This window comes from Lucilia cuprina, chromosome 4 (assembly GCF_022045245.1).
Source record: "Lucilia cuprina isolate Lc7/37 chromosome 4, ASM2204524v1, whole genome shotgun sequence".
Taxonomy (NCBI): Eukaryota; Metazoa; Arthropoda; class Insecta; order Diptera; family Calliphoridae; genus Lucilia; species Lucilia cuprina.
The window spans coordinates 67,383,372-67,403,129 of record NC_060952.1 but is presented as its reverse complement, the minus strand read 5'-3'; the positions used below and the strand labels follow the sequence as shown (position 1 = coordinate 67,403,129).

At 29.8% G+C, this 19,758-nt stretch overlaps 2 protein-coding genes across 4 annotated transcripts in view; both read left to right on the top strand.

Moving 5' to 3' along the window:
• Positions 1–19,758, top strand: part of LOC111687167 (tetratricopeptide repeat protein 21B-like) — an 89,750-nt gene that overhangs the window by 53,418 nt on the left and 16,574 nt on the right. The window lies entirely within an intron of this gene.
• Positions 6,003–6,526, top strand: LOC111686036 (mitotic-spindle organizing protein 1). Its single transcript, XM_023448334.2, has one exon. The coding sequence runs from the start codon at positions 6,117–6,119 to the stop codon at positions 6,375–6,377; it is 261 nt and encodes an 86-aa protein (XP_023304102.2). The 5' UTR covers positions 6,003–6,116; the 3' UTR covers positions 6,378–6,526.

Sequence of the window (19,758 nt, the reverse complement as noted above, 5' to 3'; positions counted from 1 at the left end):
ATTGACCCTCTGTCGCGTTCTTCCCTGGTTTCAGTATCGGGATGACTCTACCCTTTTTCCAGGCATTGGGTATTATCAGGCTGCTCATTGACAGGTTAAAAACCATTGCCTAGTACTCGACTCCCCGTTCGCCAAGGTGTTTCAGCATCAGCATGGAAATGCCGTCGGGGCCAATCGCCTTAGATGGTTTGGCTGCGTTGAACAACAACAACTAGGAACGTTGTTAGTATATTTGATTAAAATGTGCATGTGTTGTTTATGATTCTTCTCTTTAATGATTACAAATTTTTATCAAAAATTGTTTATGTGTATATAATTACAAAATGTAATAAAACTTACTGAAAATACGGATAGAAAATTTAAAATCGTTTGTTTTTTAAATTTTTTGGAAAATTCTCAAAACGATTGGATTTTTTGTTTTATTTGAGTTTTATTTTCATTTAAACAAAGAAAAATATCAAAATAGAAATAAATTTCAAATAAAAAGAGAAACAAAATTAAAATTTACGATTTTTCTTTGAATTTTTTCAAATTGAAGTTTAATTTTATTTCAAATATAATAGTGTAAAAACAAAATATATTTTTAATTTGATTGTGTTGATAATCAAACCAATTTTATTTTTTTTTTTTTTTTTTGTTTTGGCAGTATCAAATAAAAATCTAACGATATCTCTCATAGTGTGTAGATAGCTATCTTAAGTTTTAGACTATAGCCCCCTTATTCACAAACAAAATTTTTATTTTAAAAACGGTTTATAAATTATATTTTGTATGGAAATTTTGTTTTATAAACATTTTATAAAATTATAATGTTGTTTGTGAATAAGTGGGTATGACTTTACGCACGATTTACGTATAAAAAATCAAATAAGATCCCATCCGTATTTTAGTAAAGAGAATAAAAATCATATGATTTATATTTTTTGCTTTTATACTATTGGTACATTACAGTAACACAGTAGAATGTTAATAGTTGTTGTAACGTAACAACGTTTATTAAAAAGACTTTTTAATATAGTTTTAAGTTTTAAATTTATTAATTCAAAATTACAAAGTTCTTAGCTTAACAACTCAATTATCAGTGAAGTATTTTTACATTTTTTTAAGCTACGTTACATCGAAGAATTGGCGTATGCTTGTTCTGTATGCTTGTACTATTTTATGATTTTTCCTGCTCATGACATTCGTTACTACTAATAAATACATACATGTTACACGCATTTTTTTTTTAATTTTTACTCACAATATCTTTTTGGAGGTCGCACTACTCGACCACTTCTAGTCCTGACCTCTTCCCGCAATTCCTCACGTTGTACGGTTGTCCTAGAACCATTATCATTAGACAGTCGTTGCTGATTTTCACATTCCTCTTGTCCTTGTACCAAATCCCCATCAACATTAGAAAAATTGTCTAAATCACTACGTTCATCCCCAATATTACAACCCATACTCTGAGGTGGCACTATGTCGATCAGCGGCGCATTTCCGCCATCTCCACCCCCAACATTCTCTTCATATAGCAAATCACTAGCATTGAAATTGAAGTTGTCAGTCTTCGTAATAAATCTTCGATTCCGTCTAAAACAATTACCGAAATTATCCCTGATCACATACGAACGCTCATTAACCCTTTTTACTACCACACCATAGTGCCATTCCTTCCCATCCTTCTTAAATAGAACCAAATTTCCTTCACTTAATACCGGTAATAACTTCACGTTTCGATCATAATAATACTTTTGTCTATTTTTCTTCCTTTCAATCTTTTCCTGAACGATATCCTCCGTCAAATTATTTCTGGTTAACAATGAGGCCAATACTGGTAGTTTAGTTTTAATTAATCTTCCAAAGAATAAAGCGGATGGAGACAATTGCATACCGGCTACAGGAGTTGTATTGTATTCTAAAATTCTATATTGGTATAACGCTACTTCATTTGTCTCATAGCATCGCTTCAATATATTCTTCACGATAGCCACACCCTTCTCAGCTTTGTGGATATCGAGGACTTGAAAATTTAAATTTAATATTGAATTCAGAAGCGTAACTATCAAATTCTCGTGATCCAAAAGGACTGTTATCACATTTAAGTATAGTAGGAAATCCAACTTTAAAAAATATCTGATTTATTTGTTCAATGATGTGTTTCGATGTCTTGTTGTTCAATGGTATTGTTATTAAATAATTAGAATAGGCATCAAACATGGCCACAAAATCTCGCCCAGCATATTCAAATAAGTCCATCGCAACGATATGAAATGGATATTTTGGGGATTCCTCCTGCATTAACGTCTCTTTCTGATTATTCCTTCGAAATTTCTCACAAACTATACAAGACTGAACCACTTCTTTAATCCTGCTAGTCATACCAGGCCAATAATATAATTCCCTAGCCCTAGCCAATGTCTTTTCAATGCCAAGGTGTGGCCCGTGCAACCACTTGATTATCTTGTCCTGCAGTTTTTCAGATTTAAGTTTATGAAAATGTTGAGACATGTCGTCCAACTGGTGAAAACGCGGCCAGCCGTTCTCAACATATCTACATATACGAATGTATTTCTCATCCCCATTTAGAATATTCCGATAATATTTAAAATTTTCCTCCGAAAAACATACTAATTCCGTTATCCTATGAATTACACCCGATAAACATTCTAGCTCTTCTTCTTCCGATAATTGAGCGCGAGATAAACAGTCAGCAACCAACATTTCCTTTCCAGGCCTATAAGTAATAGTCATACCAGGATATTTTAGTAAAACATGAACATGCGTTGCAGACGCATTGTTACATCGTCAATATCCTTCTTAATTAGATTTTCCAAAGGCTAATAATCACTCTCAATTGTAAATTCGCGGCCGTATACAAAATAGTGAAAACGTTGACACGCAAACACAATGGCCAAAAGTTCCTTCTCAATTTGTGCCCACTTTTGCTCACTTTTTGTCAATGTCAATCCATCCTTAGAGGCATCTGTTTGAATTTTAACAGGTAATCTAGGATTATAAACTTCCATACCCAGAATTGCATCGCAATATTTCCTTCCAGCCTTAATCTCATTGTACGATATAATATTTCCCATGAAATTTACAAAATCTCTTCTGTATTGTATTTTCTCCGAATTAAATTTAACATTATTATCCCTTGCCCGTTGCATCACTAATCGTAAAATGTGATCATGTTCTACAAAATTCTTCGCACCTATCAAAATATCATCAAAATAAATATAAACACCTGGAATATCACCAAAAATCTTTATCATAGTCCTCTGAAACATTTCAGGTGCACAACTAAGGCCAAAAGGCAACCTATTAAATCTATATCTTCCGAACGGTGTCATGAATGTTGTTAAATCTGATGTCGCACGCTCCAACGACATATGCCAAAAACCACTAGTAAGATCAATAACCGTAAAGACCCTTGCATCAGCTAACCCAGATGTTAGATCCTCTATGGTCGGTATAACAAAGTGTTCTCGCTTAATACATTCATTGGCTTTTCCACAATTTGCAAATTATTTATCCAATCGGTTGGATAATCAACAACTGAAATTATTCCGTCCTGAATCATACTATTCAATTCCGTCTTCAACCTATCCATTAATGCATGCGGTACCCTTTTCCTATAGTGAAGCACTGGTCGAGAATCTTCCTTTAAATAAATTTTGTATTCTCCCGGGAACTTACCAAAACCATGAAACACATCATTGTACTCTTTAATAAACAAATCGGTAGCATCTGGCAATGTAATTTTGTCTACATCCATTCTCTTAACTAATCCAAATTCAATACAACTATCTAATCCGATTATTGGCTCAAAATTATCATTCACAACCAGAAATAATATTTTCTTTCCCCGATTAGATTTCAAATCAATACAATCTAATTTCACGGTGCCAAAAATTTTAACTCTATTATTACTATAATCGAAAACAGCAAATTCATTAAATTCATTATTAATTTTTATTTTCAATTTTCTTATAACACCTAAAGGGATACAATTCACTTCAGCTCCAGTATCAATCTTAAATTTTACTATCTCCCCTTCAACTCGATATTCCTTAGTCCATTTCGTCCGATTTGATTCTATTGAGTTCACTCTAAAATAATTTCCATTACTTAACTCATCTCCTACTTTTTTCACACAGTAAGACCTACCTTGAATGTCACCCCAAGCAATACTACCAATTCCTCGTTTGTTGTAGCGACCACTATTATTATTGTTGTTGTTATCGTCATCCTTCTTTTGATGTGTTTGCTGCATTTTCCCTTTTTGACGGCACATTCTAGCATAATGTCCAACTTTCGAACATATGCGACAAGTAACGTCCTTTGCCTTGCACTCATTTATATGCTTTGGAGACCAAGAATATCCGCAATTAAAACAAAAACGTTTAATGGAGTCAACTTCAGCTATGCGTTTACGTTCCTCCGCTGCTACACTTGCTAATACTGCTGCTTTAGATTCCAGAATACTTTTGTTGACATTAGCCGCTTCATAAATTTTGCATGTTTCCAGCACCTTTGCTAATGTTTCATCTTTACCATCTAATAGCTTCATTTGCAATTTCTTGTCATGAACGCCAATAATAATACGATCACGAAGCATTCTTTCTTCATAGAAGGCGCCACAATTGCATTTAAACTCACAGAAGGGCAGTTGCTTTTGAAGTTCGGTCTCAAACTCATTAATAAATTGTTTTTCTTTTTGAGAAATCATGTTAAATTTAAAAGATTCCATTGCAACATTCTTTTGTGGTAGACAATAATCGTCAATTTTTTAATAACTTCATTCAATGATCTTTGAATTGTTACACCTTCTGCATCACTCGCTTCGCCAAGCATTGAGCTTTGTGAACCATCATTTGGAAACAACGTATTATATATAACAGCACCCTGTTCACCAATGAGCCATATGAAGGTTGCAATTTTATTATTTTCCGGCTTTACCATTTTTCCTGTTGCAGTCATCCACACCATGAAGTTCTGTTTCCACTTAGGCCATTCCGTAGCAATATTAGAACAGTCCAAAGCACGTGGCGTGCGATTTTGTCCTTCATCCGCCATTTTGAATGTGCAATTTAATTACTTTAATTTTAACTTTTATTTCAACTTTTTATAATTTATAGCAATTAAAAGCACTTCTGACACCATGTAACGTAACAACGTTTATTAAAAAGACTTTTTAACATAGTTTTAAGTTTTTAATTTATTAATTCAAAATTACAAAGTTCTTAGCTTAACAACTCAATTATGAGTGAAGTATTTTTACATTTTTTTAAGCTACGTTACATCGAAGAATTGGCGTATGCTTGTTCTGTATGCTTGTACTATTTTATGATTTTTCCTGCTCATGACATTCGTTACTACTAATAAATACATACAGGTTACAGTTGTTCCCTTTTTTTGTATGTGTTCACATAAAAATAGATATTTAATATAATGCGACAAGCTTAGTTTTTTTTAATAATTGAAAAAAATGAAGAGATCCATTCGAATGTCTAAATTTCCATCCGAATGTTCTCTCAATGTGTGATTACATGTTGCGTTGAGACTATACCATCCGTTCTCTTAAACAAATTTTATTGACAGATCGTATAACTTGTAGCATAATGTGAATGTAACTTTAGACATTTTTTCAACATTTTCTGCCATGATCTGACAATCCCATCCATTCTCTTTTACGCAATATTTTGACCTTAAACAATGAGTTAAATTATAGCTTATTTGAGGCTATTCAGACCGCGTCGAAATTAAGTAATTTGGGCTGGAAATTATAAATGAAATCTTTATTGTTCTGGCCGGAGTTTTTGACACTTGGACGGATTCTGCTTGCAGAAAGTCGATAACTCGACTATCGCGTATGAAAAAAGTTGTAAAGCTGAAAAAAGTCGATAAGTCGGAAAAAGTCGACTATTTATAAAATACTAAAAGTCGACTTTTAACTAAATGAAAAAAGTGGAAAAATCGACTTTGCATAAAATGCGAACCCTATAGGACCCTAAAACAAACTCTAGGTTGAAGCGTGTAATCATCGACAAACAAACAAGATTTGTTCATGTTCATGAAGTGAACTAATCCTAAGGATTAAGGATAGAATAAATTTTTTGTTGAAAAAAATGTCAAATAATTCATGTGGAGATTTGGTTGATGGAGGATCTAACAAAGTAAATGGAAGCAATTACTTAAAACTTCAACAGTCACAAGTAATACGGAATAATATTCATGGAATATCACAATTACTCAATACTGGTCTCAACGCTGAATGTTTGGATACTTGTATTAAACTTATTGAAGCAGGAGTTCATCCTCAGGCCTTAGCTGAAGTCATCACTCAAATAAGGCGTGAAGTTACTGCTTTAAACAACGATGATAATTAAGATACATATTGACAATATTCATACCTTTGTTTATTATTAGTATATTACATACATATGTATGTACATCTGCACATAAATATGGTTGCTATAAGCATAGTCTATTTATACACGTTCTAAACAAATAAATATCTATTAAAAGTACCTATAAATTAATAATTGGAAGTCATTTTCACATTTGTTTTAGAACCGATATTTTAGATTTTTAAATAATGGCCTTTTGTCGATTCTTATATATGTATATTCCTTCATATAAAATAATATACGTACAGCTGTGTTCAAAAAAATAGGAGTGAGACAGAAATAATTGTGCAGCTTAATTTAAAAAGGAAAGATTAAATAATTCATATATTTTTTCACGATATTTATTTGATAAGTGTTTAAAATACAAAACAAATGTCATTTTATAAATAGGTTCATTAGTTTTTTTGGTATTAACTTTTTTCGAAATCCATATCCGATTACGACTGTTCAAAAAAATAGGAGTACCGTATATTATCTTACCTAAGTTAGATTAATTTCCTTTATTTGTAGTAAATATTTAAAATATGATCAAAAACTGTTATATTTAGATGATTTTGAGGTCAGTTCACAATTTATTCCTTTAAAATCCTGAAAGATAATGTCAGAATTGACGAACATGAAATCTGTTCAAATATATTGATAATTATAAAAATATCGCGAACAAAACATGAAAATTCTCATGGTAATTTCATTAAAAGACTTTGAATACTTTAGGAAGTCAGATATTTAAAAATCTCTCAAAAAAAATAAACATTTCATTCAAAAATTATAACAGCTTCCCATAAGCGCTTATAACTTTTTTTTAATTAATCCCATTAGGGCGCCCCAAACTAGTGAAACTAAGCCAAATCGTAGTTATTAAACATCGTGATCAATATTCAGTTCGTTCAGATTAATTTATAAACAAATCTTTAAAAAAAAAAATTGATTTCAGACTATAAAGCATATAGTGAAACCCATTAAGTTAGCCAAGTAACACATTTAGAGGTGGTTTCATAAATGGATGAATTTTTAATGCATGAATACGACAACAAATTAAATTTTTAAATCTAAATGAATTCAGAAAATACATTGGAAGCCCATTGAACGAAAAATATTAAGCTCTAACCAACTTTCAAGGAAGTTGTATAATAGGAATGATTCATGATGGGTCTTGACAAAAATGGTATGGTGTAATAAATTGTAAAATGGTATCGTACCCCAAATGTTGTAGGTACACATATTAGTCCAAGATATGCTCTCATATTCCCAATAAACAAATTTGATAAAATGGCGGTGTTGTCGTATAAAAATATTTTTGATACTAAATTGGTGGAAGCTCATTCCATAGGAAGTAGGCCATTACATGGTTGTCGACTTACTAATTCTAAATCAAAACGTTAAAAGACCTCGCGTATAACATCTTTTAATGCTTTCTGAATAAATTACTGTATATTTGTTGATAATCGGCCACGACATGTGTCATCGAACCCATCAAAACCGTTGTCGGAAGGATATCAAGTTCCGGAGGTTCATATACCCAAATTCTAAATTAAATCTTTACAAAAATGACTGATGTTGTACTGGCACACATTAATTAATAAGATTTTAGATGAAAGTGCTTTCGTTTTTGTTTTTATTTTAAAAACAGCTGAACTTAAATCGAATACTCCTATTATTTGAACAATAGATTTTGTATATAAATTTAAAAAAATATATATTTTTTTATATAAATTTCTTCAACATTCAAAATAACGGTTATAAAAATTAGAGAACAAGTTAAATAAATTATAAAAATATTTAATTAAAAATGTAAATCTTTCCCTAAAAAATTATATTGAAAAATTTTCAAATTTTCACTCCTATTATTTTGAACACAACTGTATGTAGATATGTATACATACAGTGTCTCTCATAAGTATTCGAATTTAGGTATAATATGAAAAGAAACCAAATTTAATAACATATTTTGTATGTTAAATTAATAAATAAATTTGTTAAATTCACTAGACAGACCTTAGCTTTGATATCACGCTTTTTAAAACTTTAAAAATTCACATTTACTTAAATTAATTTAGCTTTATTTAAAAAAAGTCCATAAAATTACCTCACAAAAGTATTCGAATTTTTACTGTATTTCATATCGAATGTTTTTTTGCTAAAAATTGTTTTAAGGGGTAACTATCAACCGAATCGATATAATTTTGGATCATTTGGTCCACAATTTTGTGGTATTTATACCATCTTTTTATGTAATATCATTAAAATGGCTGTTTTTGGCAATATTTGAATTTTTTTCTCCTTTTTCTCAGAGATATAACCAAAATTTGTTATTGGGATTTAATATACCCCTTGGGGCATCTAAAAATAATATTTTTTATTACAATAATATGTATTTAAACGTTCCAAGATATATTATAGGAATCATTCTTCTATCGCTAATTCAATTTACTGGAACTCAAGTCCATTTTTCAAATACTAGGGTCATAAATTTTCGGGGAAACTTGTCTTCTATATATTGTTTTAGATATCAGCTGTTATACATTTTAAGTTTTCAATATATTGTGCCTCGAAGAAACGCCATTCAATATAGTGGAATCATTCTTTTTATAACCAATGGCCTCTAGGCTGAATGTCACCAAATTATTATGGTCTAACTTAAAAATATTCATATCTGTTTAAATATTATCTACTATGATCAAAATAAGCCCAAAATTTTTTACATACAGTGTTGTAATGGGCAACACAATCGTGAATATTATGAGTAGTAAAAACTAAAATCTACTGTATAGGATGACGTTTTGTTAAGGCATGTTTTGGAGTTGTACACCGCTACGATGTCTTGAAAATTTAAAATATATTAATGCTGATATTTACAATTATATATACTAGCCAACTTTGTCGGAAAATATCGATCCTAGTGGTACGAAAAGGGACTTAAGATCCAGATAATTCAATTAGAAATAGAAGAACTATACCAAAAATATATCTTGGAATGTTAAAAAACAGATCCTTATAACAAAAATTATTATTTTTAGATACCTTAAGGAATCTATTAAATCCCAATATTAAATTTTAGTTTTATCTCTTAAAAAAATAGAAAAAAATGGCAAATATGGTCAAAAATCATAATTTTAATGATATATAAAAAGATGGTACAAATGCCCCAAAATTTTAAACAAAAAGACCATTCGATTCTAATTTTTGTGTTTCGTAAAATATGGTCAAATATGAAATACAGGTAAAATTCGAATACTTTAGTGAAGTAATTTTATGGACTTTTTTTAAATAAAGCTAAATTAATTTAAGTAAATGTGAATTTTGTAAATTTTAAAAAGCGTGATATCAAAGCTAAGGACTGTCTAGACAATTTAACAAATTAATTTATTAATTTTGCATACAAAATATGTTATTAAATTTGGTTTCTTTTCACATTATACTTAAATTCGAATACTTATGAGAGACACTGTATGTATAGTCAAATAGAAGTAAATCAAATTGTAGGTTACACAAAGTAAAGCACACAACATTGGTTACAATTCCGAGTATATACTCTGAAAATTTTCTGTAGGGGCGTATTTTCTATTAAAAATTTCATACTAAATTTTTTATTATTGCTTTAACAGAAATATGTATCTACTCTAAACCGACTCACAAAAATGGTGCTTGAGATACCCCCTTAAAAATTACGCTGTAATGTACATAATATTTAATTAACCAAAATATTTCCCGTTGTGTTGTCCATTCGTGAGCTGGACAGTTTTTAAGAAAATATCGTATGGGAACTCGATTTTTCATGTTTAATTCGATATTACCCAGCTTCAAAAAATCTGTTATGTGGAGACCATTTAAACTCAAATATATACTGGTGGAGACCATTAAAACTCTAAAACTTTTTTTGATGGAGACCATTAATACTTTTGATGAAATTAAGTCTGGATGCTTCAACTTCCTATATGAAGGTATAGGTCGTTTGGTAGGGTTTTCTCTGGACAAACGTGTTACCTGGCAATATGAGTGCTTAATGTACCGCCATCCTAATTAAAACCCTAAAAAATTTTTTTACATTTTGAATTTTTTTTTTACATTTGAAAGGTTTTTAGAAGCCAAGCCATCACAATTATGAGCAGACGGTTATTTATGATTTATTGGACGTGACTTTAAAAACCCTTTCAAACGATACCCCATATTACATACATATTTTGTTTCAAAACAGAAAAAGTTAATAAAAGTAATTCCAAAATACTTTTTTATAATTTGGTCCAGCTCACGAACGGTCACAGCTAAATTTAAAATATTTTAGGAATTATCATAAAACAAAGCGAGCTAAAATTTGACAGGGGTATTTTTACGTTTTTGCTTTTCATACCAAGTGAGTCGGTCTAATGTACTCATATACTGTTCAGCTCCACCACAATTTCCCAAGATTTTATGAAAATAAAACATAATATTTGCAAATTTAATGAGACGTAGATCTCTCTGTAGATATTTATTATTATTTTTTTACCTCGTAGAAGTAATAACGCCAAGAGCACGTAGTGCTTATGTTGACGATCAGAAAAGAGATTTTTTTTTAATTTACAAAACGTAAATTGGTGTCGTTAACGGTTTACTCGTTAGAATTTTCCAACAAAGTTCTAAATAAAGCGGAGCTTAATTAGATTCTAACGTCGCAATAAATAGTATTTGCATATGTTATCAAAACAAGTGTAAACCATAAATCGAACTTGAACATTGCCGGCCACCTTGCAACACTAAAGAGTGTTGCAATTAACATTGAGATCTATATCTATAGATTTATTATGTTTTTTTCTTTTTGTTAATATTTTTTTTCATAAAACAAGTGATCAAAGATTTCACACCAGACTGGGCTGGTAAAATAATGGTTCCCATAGAACAAAGTCTAAGGGATGTAGTTTTCCTCAGACTACATACTCTCAAAGGGAGAATGGTTTTAAAGCAGACCATGAACTGGGCCCCTTAAAGTGGGGCATGGTCATAAATGACCCAACCACAAAGTGGTGTATTTAAATTTAGTATGTATATTAAAGTAGACGTAAATATATTCTTGTGAGCATTTTAAGTAATATTCAAACAAACGTTAAGAAGCGTTAGATCACGTAGTGTATTGTAAATTTGCGATATGTGATTCAAAATCCCTGGGATTGGCTGGTCCTGTCAGAATCCAGCCAAATACAGTTTTTTGTGCCAATAATGTCCCTAATATATTTTGCTGTACTTCCGTTAAAATTATACTATGATATAAATTCGCACCAATAAGAATATCTACAGGCCTACTATCTAAATGATTTGAATCAGCCAAACGAAGATTTGGCAATAACTTTTTAATATCGATATTTACGGAAGTTGAGGGCAAATTTCCCGAAATTTTTTGTAAAACAAATGCGTTTGTACTAAGGTTTACTGAAGAGTCTAAATCGGAACCAATTTCCACAGGACAATATTTAGAAACTCCAATAACTTCATTATTGATGTCAGAAACTTGAGCGTGTGCAGAATGCGTGGGAAGTTTTAACCTTATCCGTAATCGTTCAAAAATGTAAGAGCATTCCGAACCCGAATCAATTAAAGCGCGGACCTGATACTTATTGTTATTATGAATTATATTTACCGTAGCTGTCCCTAATAGAACAGACTGGTTTTGACTAGTATGAAATACTTGTGAATTGGACGTTACATTATTGGACGTATATGATTGTTGGTAGTTGGAGTTAGTAGGTTGTAGAACCGCACCAGAGTTCTGTTCCGTAGAAACAGTAGGTCTTTCAAACACAGAATTTTGTACATGTTGTAAATGAAGCATCGAGTGATGTCGATTATTGCATATATAACAATTATTATTTATTTTGCAACTTCTGGCAGTATGTGTCCTCGAAAGACAATTAGTGCAGAAGTTATGCTCATTCATTGTTGAAATTCTATCAGATATTGAAAGACTTTTAAAACGACGACAATTTCGCAAGTAGTGGGACTGGTTAGGACATAAAATACAAGAAATTTTTCGGAAGAATTGTGAGATTGCAATGAAGATTCCATATTAGTGGAGTTTGTACCTTTAATTTCTTGAAGACATTGCAAAGTCAGAATTCTTTCCTTCAGAAAATTGTCTAAATCTTTCCATGAAGATAAACTTAATTTGTCCTTAATGCCCTGTTCCCATAAAATAATTGTTGAACAAGGTAGACGATGAATACACATAAACACGATAATTGGGTCCCAATTATCTGTAGGCACATTATAAATAGAAAGTGCCGTAAGAAAACTATCGATTCCGCGCTGTAAGGTTTTGAGTGCTATGATCGACTCCTTGTCAAAGGCAGGAAGACTAAATAAAAGCTTTAGTTGGTTATGCACCAATATACGAGAATTCTCATATGTATTCCTTAAATCGCGCCAGGCTAACTCAAACCTATTATTATTTAATGGATGTCTTGAAATGATTGTTTTAGCTTCACCCTCGGTTATCCGTATTAAATGGCAAAGATGTTCTATATTGCTAAGCCTCGAGCTATTAATGTAAATTGCGGTAAATAAATCCCTAAAAGCGGGCCAAGAAACATAATCCCCTACGAAAGAGTCGATATCGCATGGAGGGAGCGTCTGATTATGCTCTGAATTATCGTAATTCAAATTTGCTGTTGGAAGTTCATTAGTTTTTGAAGCGGATTCCAATGTTCTTATTTTCTTAGAAATAGATCCTCCACATTCAAAATATTCATAAGATGTGGCTTGATATTTTTCCGCTACCACTTTAAATTCACTGGACTCTAGAGTGTTAAGACATACTTCGTACGTCGAATTAACTTTGTCCCAAAGTCTTTCTGATTCCCGTTTCCGAATCTCCAACTTAAAAACGTCATGCAATTCATCTAAATTATCAAACCTCACGCGGTATGCAACGAGAGTATCCGATGCTGTAATAAACGCATTAAGTGATGTGACCGAAATTTTTAATATTTAAAAATTGTAATAAAAATATATGAATTAATAACTCGATATTAAACTATGAATTGACTACAAAATTTATATCAACAAACTTGATAATAGTCAAACTGACCGGCCGTAGGGTACCCAATATAAGGGAAGAACAAGAATACACCTAATGTATTTTGTTGGTAGAATTTACAGATGTAAATCTGTAAACAAACAAACGCACAAAAGAAAATGTAATGAAATACTAATTTATAATAAAATAAAATCAACAATATCGCTTTAAATTATTGTCCGTAGGATCAAAAGAATTTAAATATTTTTTGATTTAAATTAAAGTTAAAATTAGTGCAAAATATCCACAAATACAACAAGTTAAACCAATTCACAAAAATCACAAAAAATATGTGTGTTTTTTCGCGAAACAACTATATAATTTTTTATCACTTGCTCACAATTGAATTATATTTACGTACCTTATTTCGTAGAAGTTTCGTAAAAATTAATAATAAATATATATTCGGCGGACTGTATGTATTCCAAGGGATGATGTAGTGAAGATGACAATAATCCGTATATGATACACAAAAATCCGGTTCGCTAGGATCAAATGTTCAGCACCACCACAATTTCCCAAGATTTTATGAAAATAAAACAAAATATTTGCAAATTTAATGAGACGTAGATCTCTCTGTATTTATTAATTATTACTATTTTTTACCTTGTAGAACTAATAACGCCAAGAACACGTGTTTTTTACTTTAAAAACGTAAATTGGTGGCAAACAATATTTAGGTACCGTTAACGGTTTACTCGTTAGAATTTTCCAATAAATAAAGCGGAGCTTAATAATATTCTAACGTCGCAATAAATAGTATTTGCATATGTTATTAAAACAAGTGTAAACCATAAATCGAACTTGAACATATACCCTACACCACTTAAGTGGGGAGGGTATATTGGGATTGTGCTAAGCTCCTATATCCACCTTAAAGTAGCCAATTGGTTCAGAATCATTTTCTGAGTTTATTTTGTTTTAAAAGCTGTCACAGGTCTTCAGAAAATGTATTATACACTCACGGTCAGATAGTCGAACATGACTTAATCGACTCCACTATAGATCAGGCCTGTCACAGAATTCCATTCCGATCGAAAGTGGAATTATGACTTGTAAATAAATCGATTAAAGTGATTTCATTTTGAAAAAGTTTAATTTTTGAAGAAGAAAAATAGGAAAGTTTTTCCACATTCAATCGTAATGGAATTCTGTGACAGGCCTATATAAGGATCAACAGTGATAGCCATTCGTTTGTACGCAACACGTTTTTTAATTTCTAAAATAAAGTAAAGAATGTTTTAAGAAAATAAGTTTATAATATAGTTTGATACTTACTATCTTCGTTGCAAAATAATAAAATAAAATTGTAATATTTTTGGCACTAGTAGCAAAAAATAAATTTTTGTTTATAATTGAAATGTTATATTTTGTAAGTGTCAAATTGTAAGAATATGTGCAATTTCGTGTCAAGTGATTCAACTCAAAAAATCTACTTGGATGAAATTTGCAAAAAATTAAGTAGTATCATTAGATAGTATATTGGAAATTTTTTCTAAGATCAATTGGTGATAAATTGCATTTATTTGAAAACAAAAATTCAAAAAAAATTTGGAGAAATTTCATACATCGATTTTTTGATGTCACTTATACAAACTACAAAAGATAATTCGATGAATTATCTTCAAAATTATAACAATCGATCCAAAATGTATTTATATCACATTAAAAACTTTGCAAAAAAATAGAACAATAAAAGTTAATACTAATTTTGTACATTTTGAATTTTCTATAATATTAAACCTAGAAACATGAAGTTAAGTCTGTTTAAAGCCGTGATACACGAACGTTGTTAGAAAAAGCATTACTGACAATATTGCATGACAAAATTTTTAAGTTGACACTGTTAATATACATTTTCTACACATTTTACTGCCAATGTTGTAAGATCTAACAACCGTGCATTACAGACTACTTTTTAGTTCTTCAAAACGACTTTTAATAAAATTGAATCTAGAAACTTAAATTTAAACATTTAAATCTATAAAAAAGAACTTTCTGCTACTTTTTTGTTTTCTAATAGGTATTTTTTGTACCCAGCAAAAAAAGTGAGGAAAAAGAAGTTGAATTTTCACGACAAATAACATACTTGAAGTACTTCTAATTTTGGTGAAAAACCTATGAATTTTACATTAGCGTGTTATTAGAGGGATGTTGTTAATTTTTGACAACTATGAACTTCATCTAATCTTATTAATAGATGCAATAAAAATCCGATATTTGGATGTCAAAAATAAACCGAATTCGTTCAATGACATGCTTATGTTGATTTAATTGGTTTTTCATCAAAGTTTGATGTACTTCGAATATGTTATTTGTTGTAACTTTTCTACATCTCTTTCCTCACTTTCAACTGGGTTTTCATTTGTAAGGAAATATTTGGTTTATAAAAGCGAAAAATATATAATCGCATTTTTAGATGTGGTTAAGATATCATTATGGTGAAGAGTATAGTGTAATTCCACAGACATTTCGACCACTTCAAATTTTCATTCCTTTCGATTTAGTTATAACTCGAAACATACATTCTACACTTAATTGCGGTTTCTATGGCGTAAAAATTCTTTTAACTCATTCGGTTTATAGTTTATGGGTCTCTTAAGCAGCGTTGCGCGTTCATATTGTTCTAATTACGAAGATTTTCGGCAATTCACACGTACACAACCCGAGCATAAATAAAAATTTATAAAAACAACAACAATATTTTCAAACAAGAGAATAACTTGCAAAAAGCTCGTACACTCCAAAAACTTTTCAGGATGACTGAATATCTTTGGAACCAGTTATCCGATTTTAACAAATGATGTTTCGTTCGACAGGTCTTCGATTACTTTATTTACATTTCATTAAAATAGCTTGAAGTCCTGTCGAAAGGACCATATAATAGAAAATGTCCTTTATCCTTGAATATCCTAAAAAAGGATATTTTATTATTCTTAATTTTTTTATGACAAATTATTGTTATTGCTATGTAACAATTTTAGAATGGGATCTCAATGGGTTTGGAAGTTACAGGAGTTTTTATTTAGCTACATTTACAATTTCCATAGAAAATTAATGCTTTTTATATATTTTAACACATAGTCTAGTAAATAGAGGTTTTAATGCCGAATAAAGTAAAAATTACCACAGATCTTCTAATTAATGTTATAAATATGATGGTGAATAATATCTGAAATCATGCCACATAGAATTGAAATATTGGAGGTCATAAGTCAAAATAATAATTCTTTTTAAATCCTCTTTTCATATATGCTATAGATTTAGGTGTCATTACAAAATTTGTACAGAATCAAATTTACGGTATTTTTGTTTCAGATAATTTTTTCCTATTATCAGCAGTTTTGGAGTTATAGCCGTTTTTCGTTCATTTAAGGGCGAGTTTTTCTGATAAAGATAATCTTCATTCTTTGGTTAAACCTGGTTTAATATATGTTTCGTGTTTTTCAGTTATCAGTAAAGTTACTTATTATCTTAGTTTAACTGAGTGTAATTGGCCAATTAAACTCAAGTTATAAGTAAGAAAACACAATTAACAAAAACAATATAACAATGATTTTGGAAGAACAAAAACTTAATATTTTAATAAATTACAATTTTCTGATTTGTTTTGTTTAATTTATTATTGTTTTAAATGTTTATTTCACATTTTTCCGAAATTTTCCATATTACGAAAGTATTGTTTGCAAAAAACAGCTGTTCATTGTTTATGTTTTTGAGTGAAAAGTTGGCAATACTAATAAAGTTAACTAAGCTTAAATCTAAAACTGAAAAACACAATCATCGGTTAAAGTCCGCCTAAATTTGTTCCGAGTTTAATCTAACAGCAAGTTAAGCCTAGTTTAACTGATCAAAGCTTTAAACCCACAAAAATTTGTTGATAATAGGAAAAAATCGAAGCGGACAAAAATTTAAAACAGCGTTTTTTTGTTGGGTTTTCTTTTGGAATGACCCTATATAAGATTCGGCATAGCCGAATATAGAACTCTTACTTGTTCATTACAACATCAATATCGAGGAATATGTTTTATATACGTACAAATCAATCCACGAAATTTTTTTCGGATCAGCCTAAATTGAGGACTATTATGTACTAATTTCAATTAATTATTTTAATAGAAAATTAGAAATTTTCGATAACATTTGCTATTACATATATGATATGCCATTCCTTTGGAAAAGATATAAAAAAATCATTAAAACCTTAAGTCCGCTTACACTTTATTCTTTGATTCAGCTCACCAAATATTGTCGCCAGCACAAAAATGTTGAGAAACGGTATTTTAGAATCAATTAAACTTTAATTTTAGTTGAAAAAATGTATGTCCCTATTATGGTTTTCAACTCAATTTTCCTTTAGTTGAAATATATTACAACTTTTTTGGAAAAAATTACAACTTATTAAAATCAGTTGTAACAAATTACAACTTGAAAAATACAACTCAATTGTCAATTAAACTTTTAAGATAAAACAAAGTAATTTTTTTAAATTTTCATAAATTTTATTAATCATTAATTTTCGAACGAATTTACAATTAGACTAACTGAAAAAATATCGTTTTTCCCCTAATTCATAAATCGTTTTATCAAAAACTACAAAAGATAATTCGATAAGTTTTGTTATACGTTATTTTTTTGTCGCAGGAATCAATTAGGTTGAAAATCATTACAATCGATTCAAAATTATCCATTGCCCCCAGACAAAAGTTATATATTATCGGAAATAATTTTTTCGTTAATAAATTCCATAAAAATTTTCGGTATCACCACAAAATAAATCTATAAGAACTTGTTCTCAGCTATGGTCAAAAAAGTTTGATTTTTTAACGGCCGTTTTAATTTTAGTTCTTTTTAAACTTTTTTAAACAAATTTTAATAATTGTAAGAGATCTATCTCATGGGCATTTATGGACAAAAGATTAATAGCCTTATCTTTTGTCCATAAATGCCCATGAGATAGATCTCTTACAATTTTTAACGGTAAAAAATTATATCCATATATCTTATAGTGAGCTGTACGGCGATTTGAACTCGTCGGATTTCTGGAAAATCGATTTTTTTGTAATATTTTAGAGAATACGTATTAATTTTTTCCCAATGTACATTTTAAATAATTCATTTTTTTTTAATAATTCATAATATTATAGTTCAGGTAATATAAAATATTATACGAATAATATAGTGTGAAGAGGTTTATTAACCCTTTAAGGCACATGGGAATAATTTAACACCAAAATTTCGAAAAAAAACACAATCTAATTGAGCTGTATATAATTAGAGGAATAAAAGAAATAAAACAACAAATTCTTAATAAGAAATTAACATTTTTAAAATATTGATAATTTATGTAATTATTTTTAGGACGTTTTCAACCCAATATGGCTAAAAAACGTTATGCGGTTAAAAGGGTTAATTCATAAGCTTTTATACCTAATATATAATTTTTTGTATTATGGGATCTTCTAAAAATTTTTAAATTTATTTAAAAAAGTTAAAAAGAACTGAAATTGGATATTTGAAACGGCCGTTGAAAAAAAATAATTTATTTATCATAGCTGACAACAACTTCGCGTTATCATTTACGGACAAACTTTTATTCGAGGAATCATAAATATATTTATGGAAAGAAAATGTTTTTTAGAATATATCTCAAAAATAAGTACATTTTTTTTGTCACATTTCGAATTTGTGTTGTGAGTAGTCTTTATAAACCGTTTATCCGGTTAACCGAAAAACCGGTTTTATTGCATATTTTGGTTTTTATGAACCGGTTTTTAGACAACATCGATTTCCGGTTAACCGGTTTTTATGTCTCGGTTAACCGGTTTCAAAAAATTTTAATTTTTATTTTTTTTTTGTATACAAAATTTTAAATATTATTCTCTGTTCGTGTTAAACAAAAGTTACGATATGTTAAAAATATTTAATGTATATTAAATAAAGATTTACAATATCAGAAAAAAGTAAAAAGTTGTCTTTTAAATTATTTTAAAATTTGTGTGGGTTGGAGAGGCATATTATTTGTCTTTTTTTCGAAATAAATTATTTTGGAGTTTATATGCCCGTTATTATACACTAAATCGTTTTACGGACCAAAAATACTGTAACAAAAATTATAATTATTTTTTCCGCGATAAGCTCTCAAAAACGGAAGTTTTGAGACCGATTTCGGAAAAGATTTCAGAAAATATTTTTTTACAAATATTGTTATTATATCCTTCACCTTCGTGAGAAGGGTATATATAAGTTTGTCATTCCGTTTGTAATTTCTATAATATAATTTTCCGACCCTATAAAGTATATATACATGTATAT